Source organism: Cetorhinus maximus, chromosome 17 (assembly GCF_964194155.1).
Source record: "Cetorhinus maximus chromosome 17, sCetMax3.hap1.1, whole genome shotgun sequence".
NCBI classification, from domain to species: domain Eukaryota; kingdom Metazoa; phylum Chordata; class Chondrichthyes; order Lamniformes; family Cetorhinidae; genus Cetorhinus; species Cetorhinus maximus.
The window spans coordinates 3572931-3595580 of NC_135895.1; the positions used below are offsets into that span (position 1 = coordinate 3572931).

The window sequence follows — 22650 nt, forward strand, 5'->3', positions numbered from 1 at the left end:
GTCAGTACTGAGGGAGTGCTGCACTGTCAGGGTTGCAGTATTGAGGGAGTGCTGCACTGTCAGAGGGTCAGTACTGAGGGAGTGCTGCACTGTCAGAGGGTCAGTACTGAGGGAGTGCTGCACTGTCAGGGTTGCAGTACTGAGGGAGTGCTGCACTGTCAGAGGGTCAGTACTGAGGGAGTGCAGCACTGTCAGAGGGTCAGTACTGAGGGAGTGCAGCACTGTCAGAGGGTCAGTACTGAGGGAGTGCTGCACTGTCAGGGTTGCAGTATTGAGGGAGTGCTGCACTGTCAGAGGGTCAGTACTGAGGGAGTGCTGCACTGTCAGGGTTGCAGTATTGAGGGAGTGCTGCACTGTCAGAGGGTCAGTACTGAGGGAGTGCTGCACTGTCAGGGTTGCAGTATTGAGGGAGTGCTGCACTGTCAGAGGGTCAGTACTGAGGGAATGCTGCACTGTCAGAGGGTCAGTACTGAGGGAGTGCTGCACTGTCAGGGTTGCAGTATTGAGGGAGTGCTGCACTGTCAGAGGGTCAGTACTGAGGGAGTGCTGCACTGTCAGGGTTGCAGTACTGAGGGAGTGCTGCACTGTCAGAGGGTCAGTACTGAGGGAGTGCTGCACTGTCAGAGGGTCAGTACTGAGGGAGTGCTGCACTGTCAGGGTTGCAGTACTGAGGGAGTGCTGCACTGTCAGAGGGTCAGTACTGAGGGAGTGCAGCACTGTCAGAGGGTCAGTACAGAGGGAGTGCAGCACTGTCAGAGGGTCAGTACTGAGGGAGTGCTGCACTGTCAGAGGGTCAGTACTGAGGGAGTGCTGCACTGTCAGGGTTGCAGTATTGAGGGGCTGCTGCACAGCTGGAGGGTCAGTATTAAGGTGTTGGAGGTTGAGCACTGCATTGTCAAGGGGGCAGTACTGAGGGAGTGTTGCACTGTCAGAGGGATAATACTGAGAGAGTGCAGTACTGTCAGAGGAGCAGTACTGAGGAAGCGCTGCAGTACCGAAGAGGCAGGAGTGAAGGTTTACAGTGCTGTCGTCGCTCAGCTTCAGGAATGCACTGGTCTGTGTCAACCTGGAGTATGACCACAGGTCTTTGAAGAGAGACTTGAACCCAACACTTCTGACTCAGAGGGGATGTCTGAGTCAGATTGACACCTTAGAAAGTCCACCTGTGACTATCTAGTGACAGGCAATGATTCAGACTGGAATTGCATTAAGAGGGTAACATCAAAAAGTGGCTGTGACAGAGAGTTTTCACTGCTTCTCATGAAAGGATAATGCCTGAGCTGCAGACAAGGCAGCCAAGATTGAGGAGATAGTATGGATGTGGCATGCAGACACTGCATTCCAGCATGGGCTGTTGCTGACTATCTGGCTCCAGGAGCAGCTGGCAATAAGTGTTGACACTAGCACATTGCATGCTGCATTCAAAGTCGCACCAACAAAGGATGAGACAGCTAGGGCAACAACTAAGTGGATCTGACAAATTGTTTATCGTCCCCCCAGCAATGTTATCTTTGCCAAATATCAGGAGAAACTTACAACGGCAAAAGATGTTTGACTTGAGAAAGGAATCGGGCCTGAAGGCACATTCTCTCACAAAAACAGATCAACGAGCTAAGGTACTGGAAAGAGGTGCAGAATTTAAAAAAAAAACACACGGAACCTCTAACTTTTAATGGGCTTTCCTTAAACACATCGGTTCAGCTTTTTGACCCAGCGCGTCATCTTAATGGTTCACATTAATATTGCTCTAATGCATAAACAGTGATATATATTCGGGTTCAAAGGGTTGAATGGCCTCGTCTTGCTCTTATTTCTTGTGATCTACTGTTTCTTTGTTCTTATTTTGTGCCGCTCTCACCTTCTTTGCTTATTTGCTCCTGCACATTTATAACATTTTGTTCACCTGAGCTGACTGAGGCTGCATTCCAATATTGATTTCACACCAAACTAACTGCATAGAATTTATAGCACAAAACTCGAGCCATTAGGCTCAACGGGTCCATGCCAGTTGTGTACACTCCTTGGATTTATTAGTAAGTACGTTATATTTATGGCCCCTGGTTCTGGTCAGTGCTGCAGGAGGAAATGTCTTCTCTATCTCTGCCCTATCAAATCCTGTCATAATCTTAAAGGTCTCTATCGGGTCTTTTCTTAGCCTTCCTTTTTCTGAAGATCTGTTCAATCTCTCTGATAGTTATAGCCTCTCAGTGTCATCCTTGTAAATCTTCTCTGCATCTTCTCCAGTGCCTCCATATCCTTTCAATTAAATTAAACTGAGCAGTGACTCAGTGGAATTAAACAAAAGCAAGAAAGTGCTCAGCCCCATCTGGGGAGAATGAAACAAGAGTTCATGTTTCAGGTCAATGACCCCCTCGTCAGAACTGATTTTACACATTGACATCGGCGGGAAAGAAAATTAGCCGATTTGTAAATGTAAAACAAGATCCTGATTCGATAAGCTATTCTGTGCGAGTAGTGAGGACCAATATCCCTTCTCCCCCACAGTATTCCTTCTGTGATGATTCTTGTAAATCCCTGGTTTTAATTGCTGCATCATTGGCAGCCATGCCCTTAGCCACTTGGGACCTAATCCCTGGAATTCCCTCCCTAAATCTCTCCACTCTCCTCCTTTCAGATGCTCCTTAAGATCTACCTTTTTGACCAAGCGTTTGGTAACCTGTCCCTACATCTCTTTATGTGGCTCAGCATCATGTTTTGTTTGATAATGATCCTATGAAATGCCTTGGGATGATTCATTATATAAGAGGTGTTATATAAGTGGCGATTGTTGTTGTTTCTGGTCCACTTTCTCTATTCTTTTCCAACATGTTTGTTCAATTGCATGGGCATGCTTCGGTGAGCAGAGGTGAGATATTACAATCAGCAGTAGTCTCAGAGGGAAAGAGGGGAAACCGAGGAGGGGTGGGTGGGTGGGGGGGGAAGAGGAGAGATTGAGGAGCCTCCTCCTCAAAAGGGAACCTTTCTTCGGTGACCCTCATTTAGACACTCTGCACCTTCATAACCGACATCTGCCATTCCCGATTTTAAAGCCCCTCTGAACTGCGCTCCATGTGGTCGCGATTCCCCCCGCGGGAGGCATCGCTGAGCCAGATGACGTCATGGACAGGGGGAAGGGTGGGAAATTTAAATCGTTGATCCCACAGGTTGTTGGAGGAAGCGATCCAGCAGAGCAACACCAATCCTGGTAGACAACCTGGTCATTCCAGGAGGGCTATGAACCCCCCTCTTCGTGTGAAGCAGTGCTTCTTGACATCACCCCTGTAAGGCTTGACTCTAATTTTAAAGTTGCACCCCTTAGTTCTGGGCTCAATCTCCCCTCTACTCTCCCACCATAGGAAACAGTTTCTATCTAGCTATCCTTAAACATTTAAAAAATCTCAATTAGAGCATCCTTCAATCTTCTAAACTCAAGGGTTTATAAGTCAAAAGTTACACAATCTGTCTTCATAATTTAATCCTTTAACCCTCTATTATGCTATTGTAAATGTTGTTGAATTTAACTTCCTCTGTAAACATCCTAGCCCTGGGTGTACCATTATCCTAATGCAACATTCCTCTGCACCTATTTTCATTAACACAACTACAGTGAGACAGGTGAATACTTCAAATAAAACTGTGGACAAAGGAATCTTGCATGGAAGGGATTTGCTTTATATATGCCTCAGGACATTTTCTAAATGCTTCACTACCACTGAATCACTTCAGGTGTGTAGTCGCTGAATTTAATTAAACTAACATGATAACCAATTTACACATAGCAAGGTCCTACTGGAGGCATGAATGGCAGATAACCTGATCGTTAGTGACGTTTGTTGAGCGGTGAAAGTGGCACTGAGAGAACTTTCTTGCTCTTTTTTTGAATGGTACCCTCAGATCTTTAACATCCATCCTGAACACAAGCCCTTGCTTTAATCACTAAGATAAAAGCAAAATAAAACGGATGCTGGAAATCTGAAACAAAAACAGAAAGTGCTGGAAAAGCTCAGCAGGTCTAACAGCCTCTGTGGAGAGAGACACAGAGTTAACGTTTCGAGTCCGTATGATTCTTCTTCAGAGCCTCGAAACGTTAACTCTGTTTCTCTCTCCACAGATGCTGTTAGACCTGCTGAGTTTTCCCAGCATTTTCCGTTTTTGTCCCTTGGTTTCATCTGTCGTTTAAGAGCGGACCTTTAAGGATCTGCGGGTAGATATCCTGTGACCCAGCAGCCCATCCTATTTTGAGGGTTTCTGCACTAAGACAATATCCTCGTGTATTTTAATACTATCAATTTTTAGGCCGCTTGCTGGTTGTGAGGGGGCCGGAAATTGGCTTGTTCCCTCACTGAGTCAGCTGGTATTGGTGGGGTAAATGGTCCTGGTGTTCTCATACAGACTGGAATTTATTTGAGAATCTAGAATGCGTAGGACCAAACAATTTAGGGGCTGTGATAGAGTGGGGGGTGGGGCTGTGATAGAGTGGGGGGTGGGGCTGTGATAGAGTGGGGGGTGGGGCTGTGATAGAGTGGGGGGTGGGGCTGAGATTGATTGCGGGGTGGGGCTGTGATAGAGTGGGGGTGGGGCTGAGATTGATTGGGGAGTGGGGCTGTGATAGAGTGCGGGGTGGGGCTGTGATAGAGTGGGGGGTGGGGCTGTGATTGATTGGGGGATGGGGCTGTGATAGAGTGCGGGGTGGGGCTGTGATACAGTGGGGGCGGGGTTGTGATAGAGTGGGGGGTGGGGCTGTGATAGATTGGGGGGTGGGGCTGTGATAGAGTGGGGGGTGGGGCTGTGATAGAGTGGGAGGTGGGGTTGTGGTAGAGTGGGGGGTGGGGTTGTGGTAGAGTGGGGGGTGGGGCTGTGATAGAGTGGGGGATGGGGCTGTGATAGAGTGGGGGATGGGGCTGTGATAGAGTGGGGGGCTGGGGTTGTGATACAGTGGGGGCGGGGTTGGGGTTGGGGTTGGAGCTGTTCACGACATCAAAACTGAAACCAAGCTTATGGCCTACCATGTGGTCATGATCCTTTCCTTACTGTGCGAGGTGGAAAAATGGACAACATATAGGAGGCACCTCAAAGCACTGGAATCGTACCATCAATGCTGCCTCTGGAAGATCTTATATGTTAAGTGGGAGGACAGACACACTAACATCAGTGTCCTCTCACAAGCAGGCACCACAAGCATCAAGGCTACGATCATCTGCCATCAGCTTTGTTGGGTTGGTCACATAGTTTGAATATCAGATATCAGGTTCCCGAAGCAGGTCATCTTCCCCCAGCTCAGTCAGGACAGACATGCCAGAGGATGACAGAAGATTCACTTCAAGGATGTACTGAAAGCCAACATGAAGAAATGCAACACTGACACCTCAACTCATTGGAGACCATCACACTGGACCGAACCACCCCCTTCTTTTGTGCATCCCCCAGGGCCTCTAAAACCCCAAACCTCCAATGACTTTTGATCTACTTTCTAACAGGGGCAATACCACCACCCCCACATTGTGGAATTCACCCGAAGGATGAGGTTACCAAGTGTTAACAAGCAATGAGAAAGTGACCTTGAGTGAATGTATATACTACATACCGCATGCACAAAACCAAGGACTTGATCACAGAATGCAGGCTGACACACCAGTGCAATACTACTGCCCTGTTGGAGGGTCAGAGGTGAGATAATAGTGTCTGCTCTTGACATCAAGGCAGCATTTGACAGAATGTGGCATCAAGGCGCCCTAGCAAAACTCGAGTCAGGGGGAAAACTCTCCGCTGGTTGGAGTCATACCGAGCACAAAGGAAGATGGTTGTGCCTGTTGCAGGTCAATCATCTCAGTTCCAGGACATCACTGCAGGAGTTCCTCAGGGTAGTGTCCTCTGCCCAACAATCTTCAGCTGCTTCATCAATGACCTTCCTTCCATCATAAGGTCAGAAGTGGGGATGTTCACTGATGATTGCACAATGTTCAGCACTATTTGTGACTCCTCAGATACTGAAGCAGTCCATGTCCAAATGCAGCAAGACCTGGACAATATCCAGGCTTGGACCAACAAGTGGCAAGTGAAATTCACGCCACACAAGTGCCAGGCAATGCCCATCTCCAACAAAAGAGAATCTAACCATCGCCGCTTGACATTCAACGGCATTACCATCACTGAATCCCCCACTATCAACATCCTGGGGTTTATCATTGACCAGAAGCTGAACTGGACTAGCCATATAAATAATGTGGCTACAAGAGCAGGTCAGTGGCTAGGAATCCTGTGGTGAGTAACTCACCTCCTGACTCCCCAAAGCCTGTCCACCATCTACAAGGTACAAGTCAGAAGTGTGATGGAATACTCCCCACTTGCCTGGATGAGTGCAGCTCCCACAACACTCAAGGAGCTTGACATCATCCAGGACAAAGCAGCCCACTTGATTGGCACCCCATCTACAAACATTCATTCCCTTCACCGCCAACGCACAGTAGCAGCAGTGTGTATCATCTACAAGATGCACTTCAGAAACTCACCAAGGCATCTTCCAAACCCACGGCCACTACCATCTAGAAGGACAAGGGCAGCAGATAGATGGGGCAGGATTTTATGGCCCATCGCAGCAGAGCTGGGACTGGAAAATGCAGTGAGCCATTCAAAATTCCATCTACTTTGGTGGAACCAGAAGATCCCACTGGTGGGAGGGGTCATAAAATCCCACCAATGGGAACTTCATCATCTGGAAGTTCCACTCAAAGTCACTCACCATCCTGACTTGGAAATACATAATCTTTCCTTCACTGTCGCTGGGTAAAATTCCTGGGACTCCCTAAAAGCACTGTGGGTGTTCCTGCACCACATAGACTGCAGTGGTTCAGGAAGGCAGCTCACCACCACCACCTTCTCAAAGATGTTTAGGGATGGGCAATAAATGCTGGGCCAGCCAGCGACGCCCACATCCCATAAATGAATAAAAGAAATACTGAGAAAAGTGTTGCACTGTCAGAGGGTCAGTACTGAGGGAGTGCTGCATTGTCAGAGGGACAGTACTGAGGGAATGCTGCACTGTCAGAGGGTCAGTACTGAGGGAGTGCTGCACTGTCAGAGGGACAGTACTGAGGGAGTGCTGCACTGTCAGAGGGACAGTACTGAGGGAGTGCTGCACTGTTGAAGGTGCTTTCTGCTGTCTTTCTGGTGAACCATAAACCGAGGCCCTGTCTAAATTCTCAGGTGGGAGTAAGTGACTCCACAGGCTTCGTCCAGCTTAAAAACAGATGTCCTGGTCATTATCACATGACTGTAAAGCTTGCTTCCACCATAACTTGAGTACAACTTTTGCTCCGCAGGGCATGGATTCGAGGAGCCAAATGGCCACCTTCTCTGCCATAGATGATTCCATGTTGCAAAACCGCATTCCATTCTGTGTGTATATTTCCCCACCTCAGAGCTGTGGCTATGTAGAACCCACCTATGATAATCCACTGGGTGGATGTTTGGTTTTGAACAAGATTAGGGTTTACAAGCATCAGTAACGATAAAGAGAATGGAACATTGTGCCAAGTATGACAACCCCCAAGCCCTTGGAATTATACAAATGTCAGATCTTTTTAGGATCCTGGTTTCAGAGAATCATAGAATCACATGGGCTGTATTTTACCCCAAAACGTGTTTGAAGGCGGCCGGGGTGGTGGGTGGGGAGGGGGGGGCGGCGTTGGGGGAGGTTCTCGGTGGTGGTGGTGTGGGGGGGTGGTTCTGGGTGGTGGTGATGTTGAGGGGGGTTCTGGGTGGTAGTGGTGTGGGGGGGTGGTTCTGGGTGGTGGTGATGTGGAGGGGTGGTTCTGGGTGGTGGTGGTGTGGGGGGGGGTTCTGGGTGGTGGTGGTGTGGGGGGGGGTTCTGGGTGGTGGTGGTGTGGGGGGGGGTTCTGGGTGGTGGTGGTGTGGGGGGGTGTTCTGGGTGGTGGTGGTGTGGGGGGGTGGTGGGGGGGGCATTGGGGGGGGTTCTGGGTGATGGTGGTGTGGGGGGGGTTCTGGGTGGTGGTGGTGTGGGGGGGGTTCTGGGTGGTGGTGGTGTGGGGGGGTGTTCTGGGTGGTGGTGGTGTGGGGGGGTGGTGGGGGGGGCATTGGGGGGGGTTCTGGGTGATGGTGGTGTGGGGGGGGTTCTGGGTGGTGGTGGTGTGGGGGGGGGTTCTGGGTGGTGGTGGTGTGGGGGGGTTCTGGATGGTGGTGGTGTGGGGTGGGGTGGGGGGGGCATTGGGGGGGGGTTCTGGGTGGTGGTGGTGTGGGGGGTGTTCTGGGTGGTGGTGGTGTGGGGGGGGTTCTGGGTGGTGGTGGTGTGGGGGGGGGGTTCTGGGTGGTGGTGGTGTGGGGGGGTTCTGGGTGGTGGTGGTGTGGGGGGGTTCTGGGTGGTGGTGGCATGGGGGGTGGTGGGGGGGAGCATTGGGGGGGGTTCTGGGTGGTAGTGGTGTGGGGGGGGGTTCTGGGTGGTGGTGGTGTGGGGGGGGGTTCTGGGTGGTGGTGGTGCGGGGCTGGTGAAATACAGCTCATGGCCTGCCCGCTGTCTTCCCACCCGCCCTGACCTGTTTCCCAATTTACAGGTGACGATGGAAATGTCAGGCAGCCCACCTGCCGCTTGGCCAATTGAGGCCCTTAAGTCAATTAATGGCCACTCAAGTGCCTCGTCCCACCCCCACCACTATCTTACCCACAGCAGGGGGTAGGGCCACGCCAAGCGGGTTCCTTTGACTGTCTGGAATGGTGTCGGACAAAGTGGGAGGAACCTTCTTTGGGGGTCCCCTATGCCCATTGGTGGCATCACTCCAAGTTCATACCCCTTCTAACCCTCCCCCCACCCTCGGCCTCTCAAACTCAGCCCCCACTCCACTCACTGGGGGCTGCCAGCCAGGCCCAGCTGATACCCTGGACTTACCTGAAGTCCAACGTCCATAGCTATTTCTTTGGAAATGCCTGGAGTCCCAGCAGTGGCCGGCACTCCAATCTGTTGCCGTTGGGACTACAAAGCTGTTCGGACAATCAGATTGGCCATCAGCTGTCTAAGGCGGGACTTCCTCCAGAGATGGGGGTGAGCCAATTAATGTGCCGCCAAGCATAAAATGGCTACAGATCTTGTCATGGGCAGGCTCCCACCAATTTTTCAGCTGGGTATGGGGGAACACGGCATCCCATAAAATCCAGCCCATAAAGCTTAGGAGGAAGTTCAGAGAAAAATTCAACAACAACAACCTTCATTTATTTGGTGCTTTTTGACATAGTAAAATGTCCCAAGGTGCTTCCACAGGAGCGGTTATCAAAAAAAATTTGATATCAAATGACTTAAGACGATATTAGGACCAAAAGCATGGTTAAAGGGGCAGGTTTTAAAGGGCGTCTTGGAGGAAGAGGGGAGGGGCAGAGAGGTTTAGGGAGGGAATTCCAGAGCCTAAGGGCCAGGCAGCTAAAAAAACGGCCGCCAATAGCTGAGCAATGAAAATCAGGATTCTCAAGATTCCAGAATTGGAGAGGTCTCGGACGGTTGTAGGGGTGGAGGAGGTTAAAGAGATAGGAGCAAGGTCATGCAGTTCTGGTGCAAGTTCATTAACCTGAAATGCTTTGTCTCTCTCTCTCTCTCCACAGAGGCTGCCTGACCTACAAGGTCAGGGAAGGTGGTGGTACAGTGATACTGTCACTGGACCAGTATTCCAGGGAGCCAGAGTAATGCTCTGGGGATGAATCCCACCACGGCAGATGGTGAAATTTGAATTCAATAAAAATCTGGAATTAAAAGTCTGAAGACAACCACAAAACCATTGCTGATTGTTTAAAAACCCATTCGGTTCACTGATGTCCCTTAGGGAAGGAAATCTGCCACCCTTACCTGGTCTGGCCTTACACCCTTACCTACTTGTGACTCCAGACCTACAGCAATGTAGATAACCTGCATTGTGCACTTATTGAGTGAAGGAAAAGTAAATGATTTTATTCAGCATAACTGAAATTCATTCTTTGCTTCGTGTCTCCTCTGCCCAAGGGCAGGTCCTTGGTTCCTTGTCTGCTGATGTTTAATTTAATTTTGTTGGCAGGTTTGTCACTGGTGGTTTGCCATTGCCTTCCACTGTTAGGGACAGGGTGAGGAGGCAGGTCCAAGGTCTGCTTCGACCGGAACAGGGATTGAAACAATACTGTCGGAGTTATTGTGAGCCATACTCTAGCCATCTAGCTAACTGAGCTAACCAGCCCCACATATTTGAGCTTAGGACTACTTAATCATGGAAAAGATGATTGAGAATTATCAACTAACTAATAGGAGAAGTCATATTGTTTCTCTATAGGATTCCGGCATCTTAAGAAAATTAATTAATGTGATTTGCTGGAATTAATCAAAGCAGTCACTAAGAATTATAATCATTTTCCCCCCTTTTTCAACTAACAATTTTAGCATTCCCACATCCAGATGAGAGATATAATGTCTCATCCAAAAAATAACACCTCCAACAGGGTAGTGTTCCCTCAGTGCTGACGGTGCAGCCCTCCCTCAGTACTGATCCTGCAACAGTGTAGCACTCCCTCAGTACTGCCCAACTAACAGTGCAGCACTCCTTCAATACTGTGCTCCCTCAGTACAGATCCTGTGACAGTGAAGCACTCCCTCAGTACTGCCCCATTGGCAGTGCAGCAGTCCCTCAGTATGGTGTTCCCTCAGCACTGCCTCCCTCAGTACTGATCCTGTAACAGTGCAGCACTGATCCTGCGACAGTGTAGCACCCCCTCAGTACTGATCCTGCAACAGTGCAGCCCTCCCTCAGTACTGATCCTGCAACAGTGTAGCACTCCCTCAGTATTGCCCAACTAACAGTGCAGTACTCCGTCAATACTGTGCTCCCTCAGTACAGATCCTGTGACAGTGAAGCACTCCCTCAGTACTGCCCCATTGGCAGTGCAGCAGTCCCTCAGTATGGCGCTCCCTCAGTACTGCCTCCCCCAGAACTGATGCTGTAACAGTGCTGCAATCCCTCAGCACTGATCCTGTGACAGTGTAGCACTGCCTCAGTACTGCCCCTCTGACAGTGTAGCACTGCCTCAGTACTGCCCCTCTGACACTGCAGCACTCCCTCAGTACTACACTGGAAGCATCAGCCTGGATTATGCATTCATATTTCTGAAGTGGGATTTGAACCCATGAGCTTGTGGACTCTGAGGCAAGAGTTCTACCCACTGAGACACAAATGACACACTCAGAATTGGATTCTATCCCCCCCCGGTCAGGAATAGAAACACTTCATTTGTCTGCCAACTGGAAAAACATAACAGCACCATTTCATCTAACTGCAGCTTGCCTATGAAGTGCTATTTGGATAACTGAAGGAAAATACAGTGAAACTTGTCCAACCTGGTCTTTTTTAAAAAAAAATTTATGGGATGTGGGCTTCGCTGGCTAGGCCAGCATTTATTGCCCATCCCCAATTGCCCTTAAGAAGGTAGTGGTGAGCTGCCCCCTTGAACCGCTGCATCCTTCTATACCTTAAAATGGAACTCCAGTGTATTACTGGTGCCAGTATTACTGATTTTAACAGGTATTTGAAAAATTTGAACTGGTTTTTCCTGCTGGGGATAGAAATGAGGCATTTGGGGATGAACGCAGCTGGGGTCAGATGCTGTTTGGTTTGCGTTATTTCGCCCAAATGAGTGAATTTCCTTTATTAACACAACAGTATATGTTACAGTTAGAGTAATTATCAGAGCCAGATGTTGGTAAAGTGAGTTGGCCAATGGCAGAAATAATAAACAGAGGGATACATATTGAAATCTATGTCAGTTGCCAGGAGGAAAAATAATCTATATTTAGAACTTTATTTTAACTATAACAAATGTACTCACTCTACACCTAACATTTACTGGTGGTTGCCAGATGGGTTTCTTTTTCCTGGTCCTTTTTTTTTAATGTTTTGGCACAAGGAGTATTTTCGTTTGGGAATTGAAAAAAATCTGTTTCACACCCATCAGTCTGAAAGTCTACAAGGACAGAAAGAACAAAGGCAAAGAGCTTTGATATTATCCCAACAGAAACACAAAAGCAAACACAGCTTAAAGGTTGCTTCCTTCAATCGTACTATTTACCCAAATACCAGATATCGCCATCAGCACTCTGCGTGACTGCCCACCAACGCAACATCCAGAAGAGAAACATTTCTAATGAAGAGTCGCTTTATAGGTCTGGCTCCAGTGTGATTGATTCCCCACTTCATGTGCAACAACTTTTGAATGACAGTGAAACCAATCAAACTCAGGGTCTCTTACTTTTACCATTACAATGCAAGCTGTGGATCACAGGGTAGAACCCTTGCTTCTGCATCGTAAAGTTGTGGTTTCAAGTCCCACCCCGGAGACTTGAAGCTCCTGGTGCGATACTGAGCGAGTGCGGCACTGTCCGCGGAGCGGCACTGGTGGGGAATGCTGCACTGTCAGAGGTGCAGTAGTGAAGGAGTGCTGCACTGTCACAGGGGCAATACTGAGGGAGGGGAGAGTTCCATTGTCAGAGGTGCAGTGCTGATGGAATGTTGCACTGTCAGAGGCACTGTCTTTCAGATAAGATATGAAACCGAGAGCCCCTAGCCCCACGAGCCCTCTTATCAAAGAGCAGTGGAAGAGGGGCTTCTCTCCGGTGTCCTGGCCAGTATGTATTCCTCAACCAACACCTGAAAAGCAGATAATCTGGTCTCTATCCCATTGCTGTTTGTGAGAGATTGTTATATACAAATTGACTGCATAACAATAGTGACTTCACTTCAAAAAAAGTACTGCATTGGCTGTAAAGGGCTTTAGGACATCCTCAGGTCATGAAAGGTGCTGTAGAAATGCAAGAAATGTTGATTGAGGGATAAGTATTGGTCAGGACACTAGGGAGAACTCCCTTGTTCTTCTCTTTAGTAACTCTGGGATCTTTAATGTCCACCTGAGAGTTCTGGCCAGGCCTCACCTGTGCCACGAGGTGCATTGTCAACAAGGCTCTTGACGAAATGGAAAAATATACAAGAGGAACAGATTCCAGCTCGTAGAAAGTTAACCACTTACAAAGGTGTAACTGTAGCACAAATGCAGCACTTCTGCTTTTAAATAGAGAGAGCTGCATTCAAAATAGAGCAAACTTGGAAACAGGGCTAGCAGTGCCAATTCTCAGAGCCAAGGTCCCCTGTGAGTTACCCCTGCATTCCAGTATGACACGGAAACACTTCAATTGCTTATTTACCTTGAAGTTACAGCTCATGTTCTTTTGCCTACTAGATGAATAACCACAGCACATCCACTATCCAATGATGAGTTGAGAGATTTTTTGCGGTTGGGGTAATCAGGAATAAATTTGGGTGACTTCAATGTTTGGCTAGAATGTTTGCCTTTGTGCATTTCGATACCACAATATCTTCAGATGCTTCCTGGCAAGAACTGTGCATGCTGTCCACAAGCAAAGCCTGGAAGACGCAACAGCTGCACAGCATATGGGAGTGCTGCTTATGCAGGAGATGTGCATAATTTATATTTAAAGTCCAAGATATTTTTCGGGTGTTGCATGTGTGTGAGATGTGGCCTTCTTCTAAAGCCAATAACATGCTATCATAGGTTGGCTGCTTCATTATTAGCAACTTACAGAGGTCACATCATGCATGTGCAGCAGCTGGAACAGAAATGTGCAGCCAGATGCGGGACATTTCTAAACTTTCTTTATATATTCAGATATCCACCTCCTACCCCCAATTCCTCACAATCATCATGACTCTGAACTGTGTCAATACGTGCTGAGGTTCTACCTGTCCCCGGTGTTGCGAAGGATGGGTCTGGCCACGCTGACGCGGAACGCTCCAAGTAGTTGGACCGTGCCGTACCACCTGTCCCTGGTGGAAAAATTTATGCAGACAAACAGCTTTGACCACAAGTCCATCAGGCAGTGGTTGGCATGTAACGTCTTAGAGGCCCTGCAGGAAAAGGAGAGGGTGGATCCTGTGGGATGGGTGGTGAGAAAGGCCCTCCCCGTCAGATCCTTCCAACACGCCAGGAGTCTCACCCCCTCTGCACGTTGCCCTCGAGGTGGCTGTGGTGGGGAAGAGACCGTTGTTCACCTCCTTGTGGATTGTGCCTTTGCAAAGAAGGTCTGGAGAGAGATGCAGTGGTTTCTGTCAAGGTTCACCCCGAGCAGTTCTGTGACACAGGACTCTGTGATCTACGGGTTGTTCCCAGGGACACAGACCGAGACACACATCAACTGCAGCTGGAGGATCATCAACTCGGTGAAAGACGCTCTTTGGTCTGCCCGAAACTTGTTGGTCTTCCAGCGCAAAGAGTTGTCCCCGACCGAGTGTTGCAGATTGGCACATTCCAAGGTCCAGGACTACGTGCTGTGGGATGCACTAAAGCTTGGGGCAGCCGCCGCAAAGGCGCAATGGGGAAGGATCGCTGTCTAAGACCTTTCTGCCATAGGGCACCGTGGGGCTGGGAACTGTTGAGAGCCCCTCGGGCTGTACAGCTCAAAATGAATGTCTGCATTGAATTCTAATTGTATTATAATTGTATTGAAGCACCTCATGTATGTTGATAACTCCAATACCATTGTCTGATTGTCTGCATTGACCATATTGAAATGATTGTAATATTCATTGATTGTATTGATGCACCTTGTGATCCATGTGTAAAAGTGGAATCTGATTGTACTTTTGTGATGGTGATTTTGAAATGTTTTGGAATGTTCTTCCAGATATTTTATGAATAAAGTATATTTTTCAAAAAAAAATAAATCATGACTCTGAACTCTGCATTTTCCATATTGATTCCCATCTTACTATTTCTTCCTCCTGCCTCCCATCTTCGAGGCTTGTGAGAAAAATTGAAGTCCACGGGATAAAAAGGGCATACAATATAGGCTAAGGGATCGAAAACAAAATTATGGTCAATGGCTGTTTGTTGAGCAAGATCAGGGTTATACAGTGGAGCTCCCCAAATTCCAGGACTAAGACCAGACCACTGCTGTTTTTCGATATACATCATTAACTTGGGGCTTTGGTGTTTAGGGCACAATTTCAATATTTTGCAGGTGATGTGAAACTTGGAAGTGTCGTAAACAGTGATGGCGACAGTAACAAACTTCAAGAGGCTGGTGGAATGGGCAGACACCTGGTCAATTCCACTCCTTGCGGAATACTCCCTAGTCTAACTTTGGAAAATAAAGGGACCTTCCCAAAAGAAAATACAGGCTTTTCCTGAGAGCACAAGGATCATCACAAATCATCTACCCACGTCAATTGCTCAATTTCTGAGGGGGCGCTGGAACAGAGACACCTGCGGCTGTTGGTATACAAAGCAGTTAATAAAGCCTATTGGATCCTGAGTTTATAACTAGGAGGATTAGACTAGGTTTTCCCGCGGACGTCGTGGCCCTGATATCCGGACCAAACGGGTGTCCCGAGCTCACAATTGCCAGCATCACAGCCAATGATGCAATCTTACCCGGAGGCAGCCTCCTAACCGAGCTCACACTCCAATTAAGGTGGGTGGACTCCTGGCGTTGCCACCCCAGTCAGTGGTCCAGCTGCTCTAGAACCTCAGTGGTCTCACCGGGAGAGGTGGAGGCAGATGAGGCAGGTCAAGGACCGTGAGGGTGCCTCAACATGAAAGCGTACATTTAGGATTGGAATTGTTAGGGGCACAGCCATTAGGCCTGCCAAAGAGGAGGGGGAAGCCCCTCCGGGTTCATTCTTTGGGCTGCAGGTGCAGCTTTTCCTGCCAGAAGCCCGTACTTGGGGGGCATGAAGCCTCTGGCTCCAAGGGCCCATGGCCTGCTGCAGGGCGGCCTCCAGGGAGATGTCGGCATCCCCCTGTGGTGGGGGAACACACGCAGTGGCAGAAAATTTATGGCATGTCCACAAAATCAGACCGAATCAGAAATCCATTATAATAGCTCCCCGCCTCCACTAACCCTCCGAAAGTGCAGCATCCCAATAGTACTGCACAATATTGTGGGGAGTGATGAGCTGAGTTCAGAGCTTACATTTGGGAAAATAGGCCCTAAACCTTCTGCCGGACTTAAATCTTTGGTCCAAACTGAATGGAAATTTACCTGTCCTTAAGAATATTTGGCATATGGAATTCAGTTAACTTCGGAACTCAATTAAACCTCCATGCAAGGGATTTCAGAGACCAAGGCAAAGCCTTTCGTGCTGCCGTAGCACTTCCCCACCTCACCACACTGCCCTAGTCCTGAAACCATTCCCGAATTATTGAAGCTTTGCCACTGACAGGTTGTCAAGGCAACCAAGAAACGTTATTTCGGAAAGACAGCTCGTAACGGGGGTGGGGGGCGGGTGGGGGGCGGGTGGGGGGGGGGGACATGAAAAGAGATAAGGAGTACAATCAAAAAGTAGGTAATATACACCCATCGGAATGACACACGTTGTTTGATTCAATTTGGAAGGGGCATATGTTCAGCATAATAGTTTATCTCTGGATAACTGCATCTAAAATCCCCAATCTCATTGGTATGAATGCGTATGATTAGCTTGCCAATCCCTAAGAAACTTGAGAAGGCTTTTCGAGTACACTTCTGCAAACAGATGTTGTTTATACTCCCCATGTCAGGCACAGGGCAAAGCGCCAACGATAGATGACAATAAAGATGAAGCCACTTAAATCATTCTTATGTCTTTTGTAACTGGCCAAAGCCCATTAAACATCATGCTGATGAAGGACAGATTTTGATACACTTTAACCCGCTTGTTGCGCTAAAGGTAGATTTTTTTTTAAAACCGGGGCCACAGTTAAGCATCCCAACTGTGGATGAGCAGAGAGATTTAAGACCCGTGTACTGAAATAATTAAAAACTAGTAGACGGACACAAAAAGAAAATCATAAAACTGAAGCAATTCAGTCAAATTGAATTTCTACATCACCTTTTACAACCTCAGAATGTCTCAAAGCACTTCACAGACAATGAAGTACTTTTGAAGTGTAGACATTGTTGTAATGTAGGGAATGCAGGAGCCAATTTGTACGCAACAAGATCCCACCAACAGCAATGTCAGACCATCTGTTTTTGTGACGTTGCTTGATGTAAAAATATTGACCAGGACACGGGGGAGAATTCCCTTGCTCTTGTAACCAATGGCACTGGGGAATCTTTTTAAGTTCACCAGCTGAGGCCTCGATTTAGCCTCTCATCCGAGAGACAAACGGTTCAGCACTGTCTCAAAATTAGCATCAGGACTGTTAGCCTGGAATACATCAAGTCTCTGGAGTGGGCATAATTCACGGGCGAGAGTGTTGCCAACTGACCCATCAATAAAAGTGACCATGAAGCTGTTGGATTGTCGTAAAAATCCAACTGGTTCATTAGTGTCCTTTAGGGAAGGAACCCTACCGTCCTTACCCAGTCTGGGTCTATATGTGACTCCAGTCCCACACCAACAGGGTTGACTTGTAATTGTCCTCTGAGCTGGTTGAGCAAGATGCTCAGTTGTATGAAAATTGCTACCAGTGGTTCAAGAAGGCCCATCACCATCATCTCAGGGTAACTAGGGGTGGGCATTCATCCCTTAACCTTCCTGTCCCAGTAGTAGACAGTAGTAGAGAACCCACTGGCAGATTTCACAACTAGAATGCCGAGCAAAGGGAGCTTATTAGACTGTCCCGTTTCAAAGGTGAATTTGAGTGTGGGATGGCGTGCATTAAGGTGTAGATTCAAATATAGCAAATATATCATCTACGTATTGGAAATATACAAGGGTTAGGAGGTTAGGGGAACAATAATTCCCTGCTGCATTCTCTGTGGCAATGCCTCGAACAGAGTTGACTTAACAACCAATCAGCACCCTTTCCTCCTGCAGTATAAATTGTTAAGGGATGATTGAATGGGTGTTTTCAAAATTCTGAAATCATGAAGATTTGGTTGGTGAGCTGGTAACAAAGGGGCATAAACTCAGAACTAAAGAATAAATAATTCTCCAGATGAGGGCATCCCTGGCAAACTAAAATTTGTTGCCCATCCCGAGTTGTCCTGAGTAGATGGTGATGGACCTTCTTGAACTTCTGGGAGCAAATGGATGCGAGATGAAAATCTTCAATGGCATGTCTCCTTTTACAGCAACATTAAATCTAAAAATACATCTCAATTTGCATTTTACTTCAGAGTCGATATAAGTAAAATTGCTACTAATTCCTAAGAAGACTCAACAGTTTGTTTCTTTAATCATGTAATCCTCTGCAGCAAACTGACCTTGCTGGGAGTCGGAGTGGACCTGTGGGAGACAGTCATGTGCTGAGGAGCACCTATAAATGAAGCCGGGGATTGGAGTGAGGCCTACGTGAGGAGTGCACCATTTCACCATTTCAGCTGCTGTGGGGTAGCATCGAGTAAACAACCGTGACATCACAGGAAATGAGTAAGTTGACTGGCTGCTGAGTGCTCAGTGTAGGGGACAGTGTGCTAACAGCCAACTTCAGACACGTGAGTTAAGTTAGATCAATAAATAAAAAGAAATAAAACTTTAAAACCTTCAAATCTAAAATGTTAACTATCTCAGAGAGTAAGATCAAGGTAAATAGAATACTTGGAGAGTTTGATACAAGTAGACAATAGTAAGTCATTAGATGGGGTCAGAGTAAAGTGGAAAGTATAAAAGCCTAAACCAGGGTTAATGTGTATATATAGGAATGCACGGAGTGTGGTTAATAAGGTTGGTGAACTGCGGGCACAGGTTGACAAACGTAACTAAGATATTATTGTTATAACATAGATCTGGCTCAAAGAATGGCAGGACTGGGCATTAAATATTCCTGGGTACAAGGTATTTAGGAGAGATAGGAAAGGAAGAAAAGGGGGCTAGTGTCAATATTGGTTAAAGATGGCATTACAGTACTGGAAAGAGAGGACTTCAAGAGGGGTCAAGGACGGAATCTCCCTGACGAGAGGTAAGGAATGAAAAAGGTGCAAAAACATTGATCGGTGTAGTATATAGACCACCAACTAGTGAAAGGGATGGACAGAAACAAATCTGCAAAGAAATTACAGAGAGGGGCAAGAGTTACAAAGTAATTATAATGGAGAACTTTACTGGGATAGGAATAGTGCAAAGGGACAAGAGGGGTGCGAGTTCCTGGAATGCATTCCAGATAATTTTCTGCAGCAGTATGTTTCCAGTCCAATGAGAGGGCAGGCACTGTTGGACCTGGTTCTGGGGAATGAGTTGGGCCGAGTGGATCAAATATCAGTGGGAGAGCCTCTGGGGGACAGTGACCATTGTATCATAAGGTTCAGGTTGGCTATGGAGAAGGACAAGGAACAATCCAGAGCGGGGATAATTAATTGGGGGAAAGCCAACTTCTAAGGGATGAGAATGTATCTGAGTCGGGTGAGTTGGAATCAAATGTTGGCAGAAAAGACGGTGACTGAACAAAGGGCCACCTTCAAAGAAAAAGTATTGCAGGCAGTGTCAAGGTATATTCCCTCAAAGGGGAAAGGTAGGACAATTAAATCCAGAGCATCCTGGATGATGAGACAGATAGAAGTGATGATGAAAAGGAAGAAGTGCATGTACAACAGATGTCAGGTAGAAAATACAATGGAGAATCAGGCTAAATAAAGAAGGACCAGAGGGGAAGTGAATAAACTAATAAGAAAAGCAAGAGAGCATGAAAAGAGGTTGGCAGCGAACATAAAAGAGAATCCCAAGGTCTTCTATAAGCATGTAAATAATAAAAGGGCAGTAAAAGAAAGAGTAGGGCAGATTAGGGATAAAAAGGGGGACTTGCATGTGGAGTCAGGAGGGATGGCGGAGTTGTTAAACAAGTACTTTGCATCTGTCTTTACAAAGGAAGAAGATGATACCCAGGCTGAGGTGAGAAAGCGTAATTGATACATTAGAACAATTTACAATTGAGAAGGAGGTGTTATAAAGGTTATCTTTACTTAAAACAGATAAGGTACCAGGACCAGATGAGATGCATCCTAGGGTGCTGAGGGAAGTGAGAGTGGAAATTGCAGAGGCACTAGTGATAATCTTCCAGTTTTCCTTAAACACAAGGGAGATGCCAGAGGACTGGGGAATTGCGAATGTTATACCCTTGTTTAAAAAGGGGTGCAAGGATAAAGCTGGCAACTACAGACCAGTCGGTAGGGAAACTTCTGTTCGGGACAAAATCAACAGTCCCTTAGACAAGTGCAGGATAATTAAGGAAAGACAGCATGGGTTCATTAAGGGAAAATCATGTTTAACTAACTTGCTGGAGTTTTTTGAGGAGGTAACAGAGAAGGTTGATAAGGGCGATGCTGATGATGTGGCATATATGAATTTTCAAAAGGCATTTGATACAGTGCCACACAATAGATTTATAAGCAAAATTCTAGCTCATGGAATAAAAGGGAAAGTAGGCACTTGGACATGAAACAGAGTGACAGGAAACAGAGTAGTGATAAATGGTTGTTTTTCAGATTGGAGAAAGGTTTGTAGTGGTCAGTGTTGGACCCTTGCTCTTCCTGATATATATTAATGACCTAGACTGTGGTGTTCAGGGCATGATTTCAAAATTTGCAGATTATATGAAGATTAGAAATGTTGTCAACTATGATGAGGATAATCTTGAACTTCAAAGGGACATCGCAATGTTGGTGGATTGGGCAGGCAAGTGGCAGATGAAGTTCAATGCAGAGAAGTGTGAGGTCATTCATATCGGCAGCAAGAATATGGAGAAACAGTATAAAATAAAGAAAGAGTCTCTAAAGGAGGTGCGGGAGCAGAGGGACTTCAGTGTAAATGTACATAAGTCATTGAAGATGGCAGAGAATGTTGAGAGATCAGTTAATAAAGCATATAGTGTCTTAGGTATTGAGTGCAAGAGTAAGGAGGTCATGTTGAACTTGTATCAGACACTAGTTAGGCCTCATCTGGAGAACTGTGTCCAGTTCTGGGCGCCACACTGGAGGAAGGATATGAAGGCATTAGAGAAAGTACAGAGGTGATTCACAAGAATGGTTCCAGGGATAAAGAACTGTAGCTATGAGGATAGATTGGAGAGGTTGGGACTGTTTTCCTTGGAGAACAGGAGGTTGAGAGGAGACTTAATAGGGGTATTCAAGATCCTGAGGGGTATGGACAGGGCAAATAGTGAGAAACTGTACCCACTCAAGAGAACATCAAGAACTAGAGGGCACAGATTCAAAATAATTGGCAAAAGGAGTAAATATGACATGAGGAAAAATTTTTCACCCAGCGAGTTGTGGTGCCTGGAACAAACTTCCTGAGAGGGTGGTGGGGGCAGATTCAATTGAGGTATTCAAAAGGGAATTGGATTGCTACCTGAAAAGAAATAATGTGCAAGGTTATGGGGATAAGCAGGGGAGTGAGACTAGGTAGAATGCTCTTTCAGAGAGCCAGTGCAAACTCAATGGGCTAAATAGCCTCCTCCTGCAATATAAAGAACAAAGAACAAAGAAAAGTATAGCACAGGAACAGGCCCTTCGGCCCTCCAAGCCTGTACCGATCATATTGCCCATCAACTAAAACATTTTGCAGTTCCGGGGTCCATATCACTCTATTCCCATCCTATTCATGTATTTGTCAAGCTTCCTCTTAAACACCACTATCGTACCTGCTTCCACCACCTCCTCTGGCAGTGAATTCCAGACACTCACTACCCTCTGCAAAAAAAACTTGCCCTGCATATCTCCTCTATAGTTTTCTCCTCTCACCTTAAATTTATGTACCCTAGTAATTGACTCTTCCACCCTGGGAAAAAGCTTCTGACTATCTACTCTGTCCATGCCACTCATAATTTTGTAAACTTCTATCAAGTCGCCCCTCAATCTCCGTCGCTCTAGTGAGAACAATCCGAGTTTCTCCAACCTCTCCTCATAGCTAATAACCTCCAGACCAGGCAGCATCCTGGTAAACCTCCTCTACACCTTCTCCAATGCCTCCATATCCTTCTGGTAATGCGGCGACCAGAATTGCACGCAATATTCCAAGTGTGGCCTAACCAAGGTTCTATACAACTGCAGCATGACTTCCCAGCTTTTATACTCAATACCCCTGCCAATGAAGGCAAGCATGCCATATGCCTTCCTGACTACCTTATCCACCTGCGTTGCCACTTTCAGTGACATGTGGACTGTACACCCAGATCCCTCTGCCCGTCAATGCACTTAAGTGTTCTGCCATTTACTGTATAATTCCTGCCTGTATTAGACCTTCCAAAATGCATTACCTCGCATTTGTCTGGATTAAACTCCATCTGCCATTTCTCCGCCCAAGTCTCCAACCGATCTATATCCCGTTGTATCCTTTGACAATCCTCTTCACTATCTGCAACTCCTCCAACCTTAGTGTCGTCTGCAAACTTACTAATTCGCCCAGTTACATTTTCCTCCAAATCATTTATGTATACTACAAACAGCAAAGGTCCCAGCACTGATCCCTGCGGAACTCCATTAGTCACAGCTCTCCATTCAGAAAAGCACCCTCCACTGCTACCCTCTGTCTTCTATGACCAAGCCAATTCTGTATCCATCTTGCCAGCTCACCTCTGATCCCGTGCAACTTTACCTTCTGTACCAGTCTTCCATGAGGGACCTCGTCAAAGGCCTTACTGAAATCCATGTATATAACATTATCTGCCCTTCCATTGTCGATCATCTTTGTGACTTCCTCG

General features: G+C 47.0%; 2 protein-coding genes across 5 annotated transcripts in view; both read right to left on the bottom strand.

Moving 5' to 3' along the window:
- The window catches only part of cryz (crystallin, zeta (quinone reductase)), a 1066321-nt gene that overhangs the window by 265648 nt on the left and 778023 nt on the right, over positions 1–22650 (bottom strand). The window lies entirely within an intron of this gene.
- The window catches only part of slc44a5b (solute carrier family 44 member 5b), a 412477-nt gene that overhangs the window by 10477 nt on the left and 379350 nt on the right, over positions 1–22650 (bottom strand). For all 3 annotated transcript variants that reach the window (XM_078560642.1, XM_078560643.1, XM_078560646.1), the window contains one exon: positions 11845–11979. In XM_078560642.1, coding sequence (XP_078416768.1) covers positions 11852–11979 — 128 coding nt within the window. In that variant the 3' untranslated portion in view covers positions 11845–11851. Of the gene's footprint in view, positions 1–11844; positions 11980–22650 lie in introns of those variants that run through there.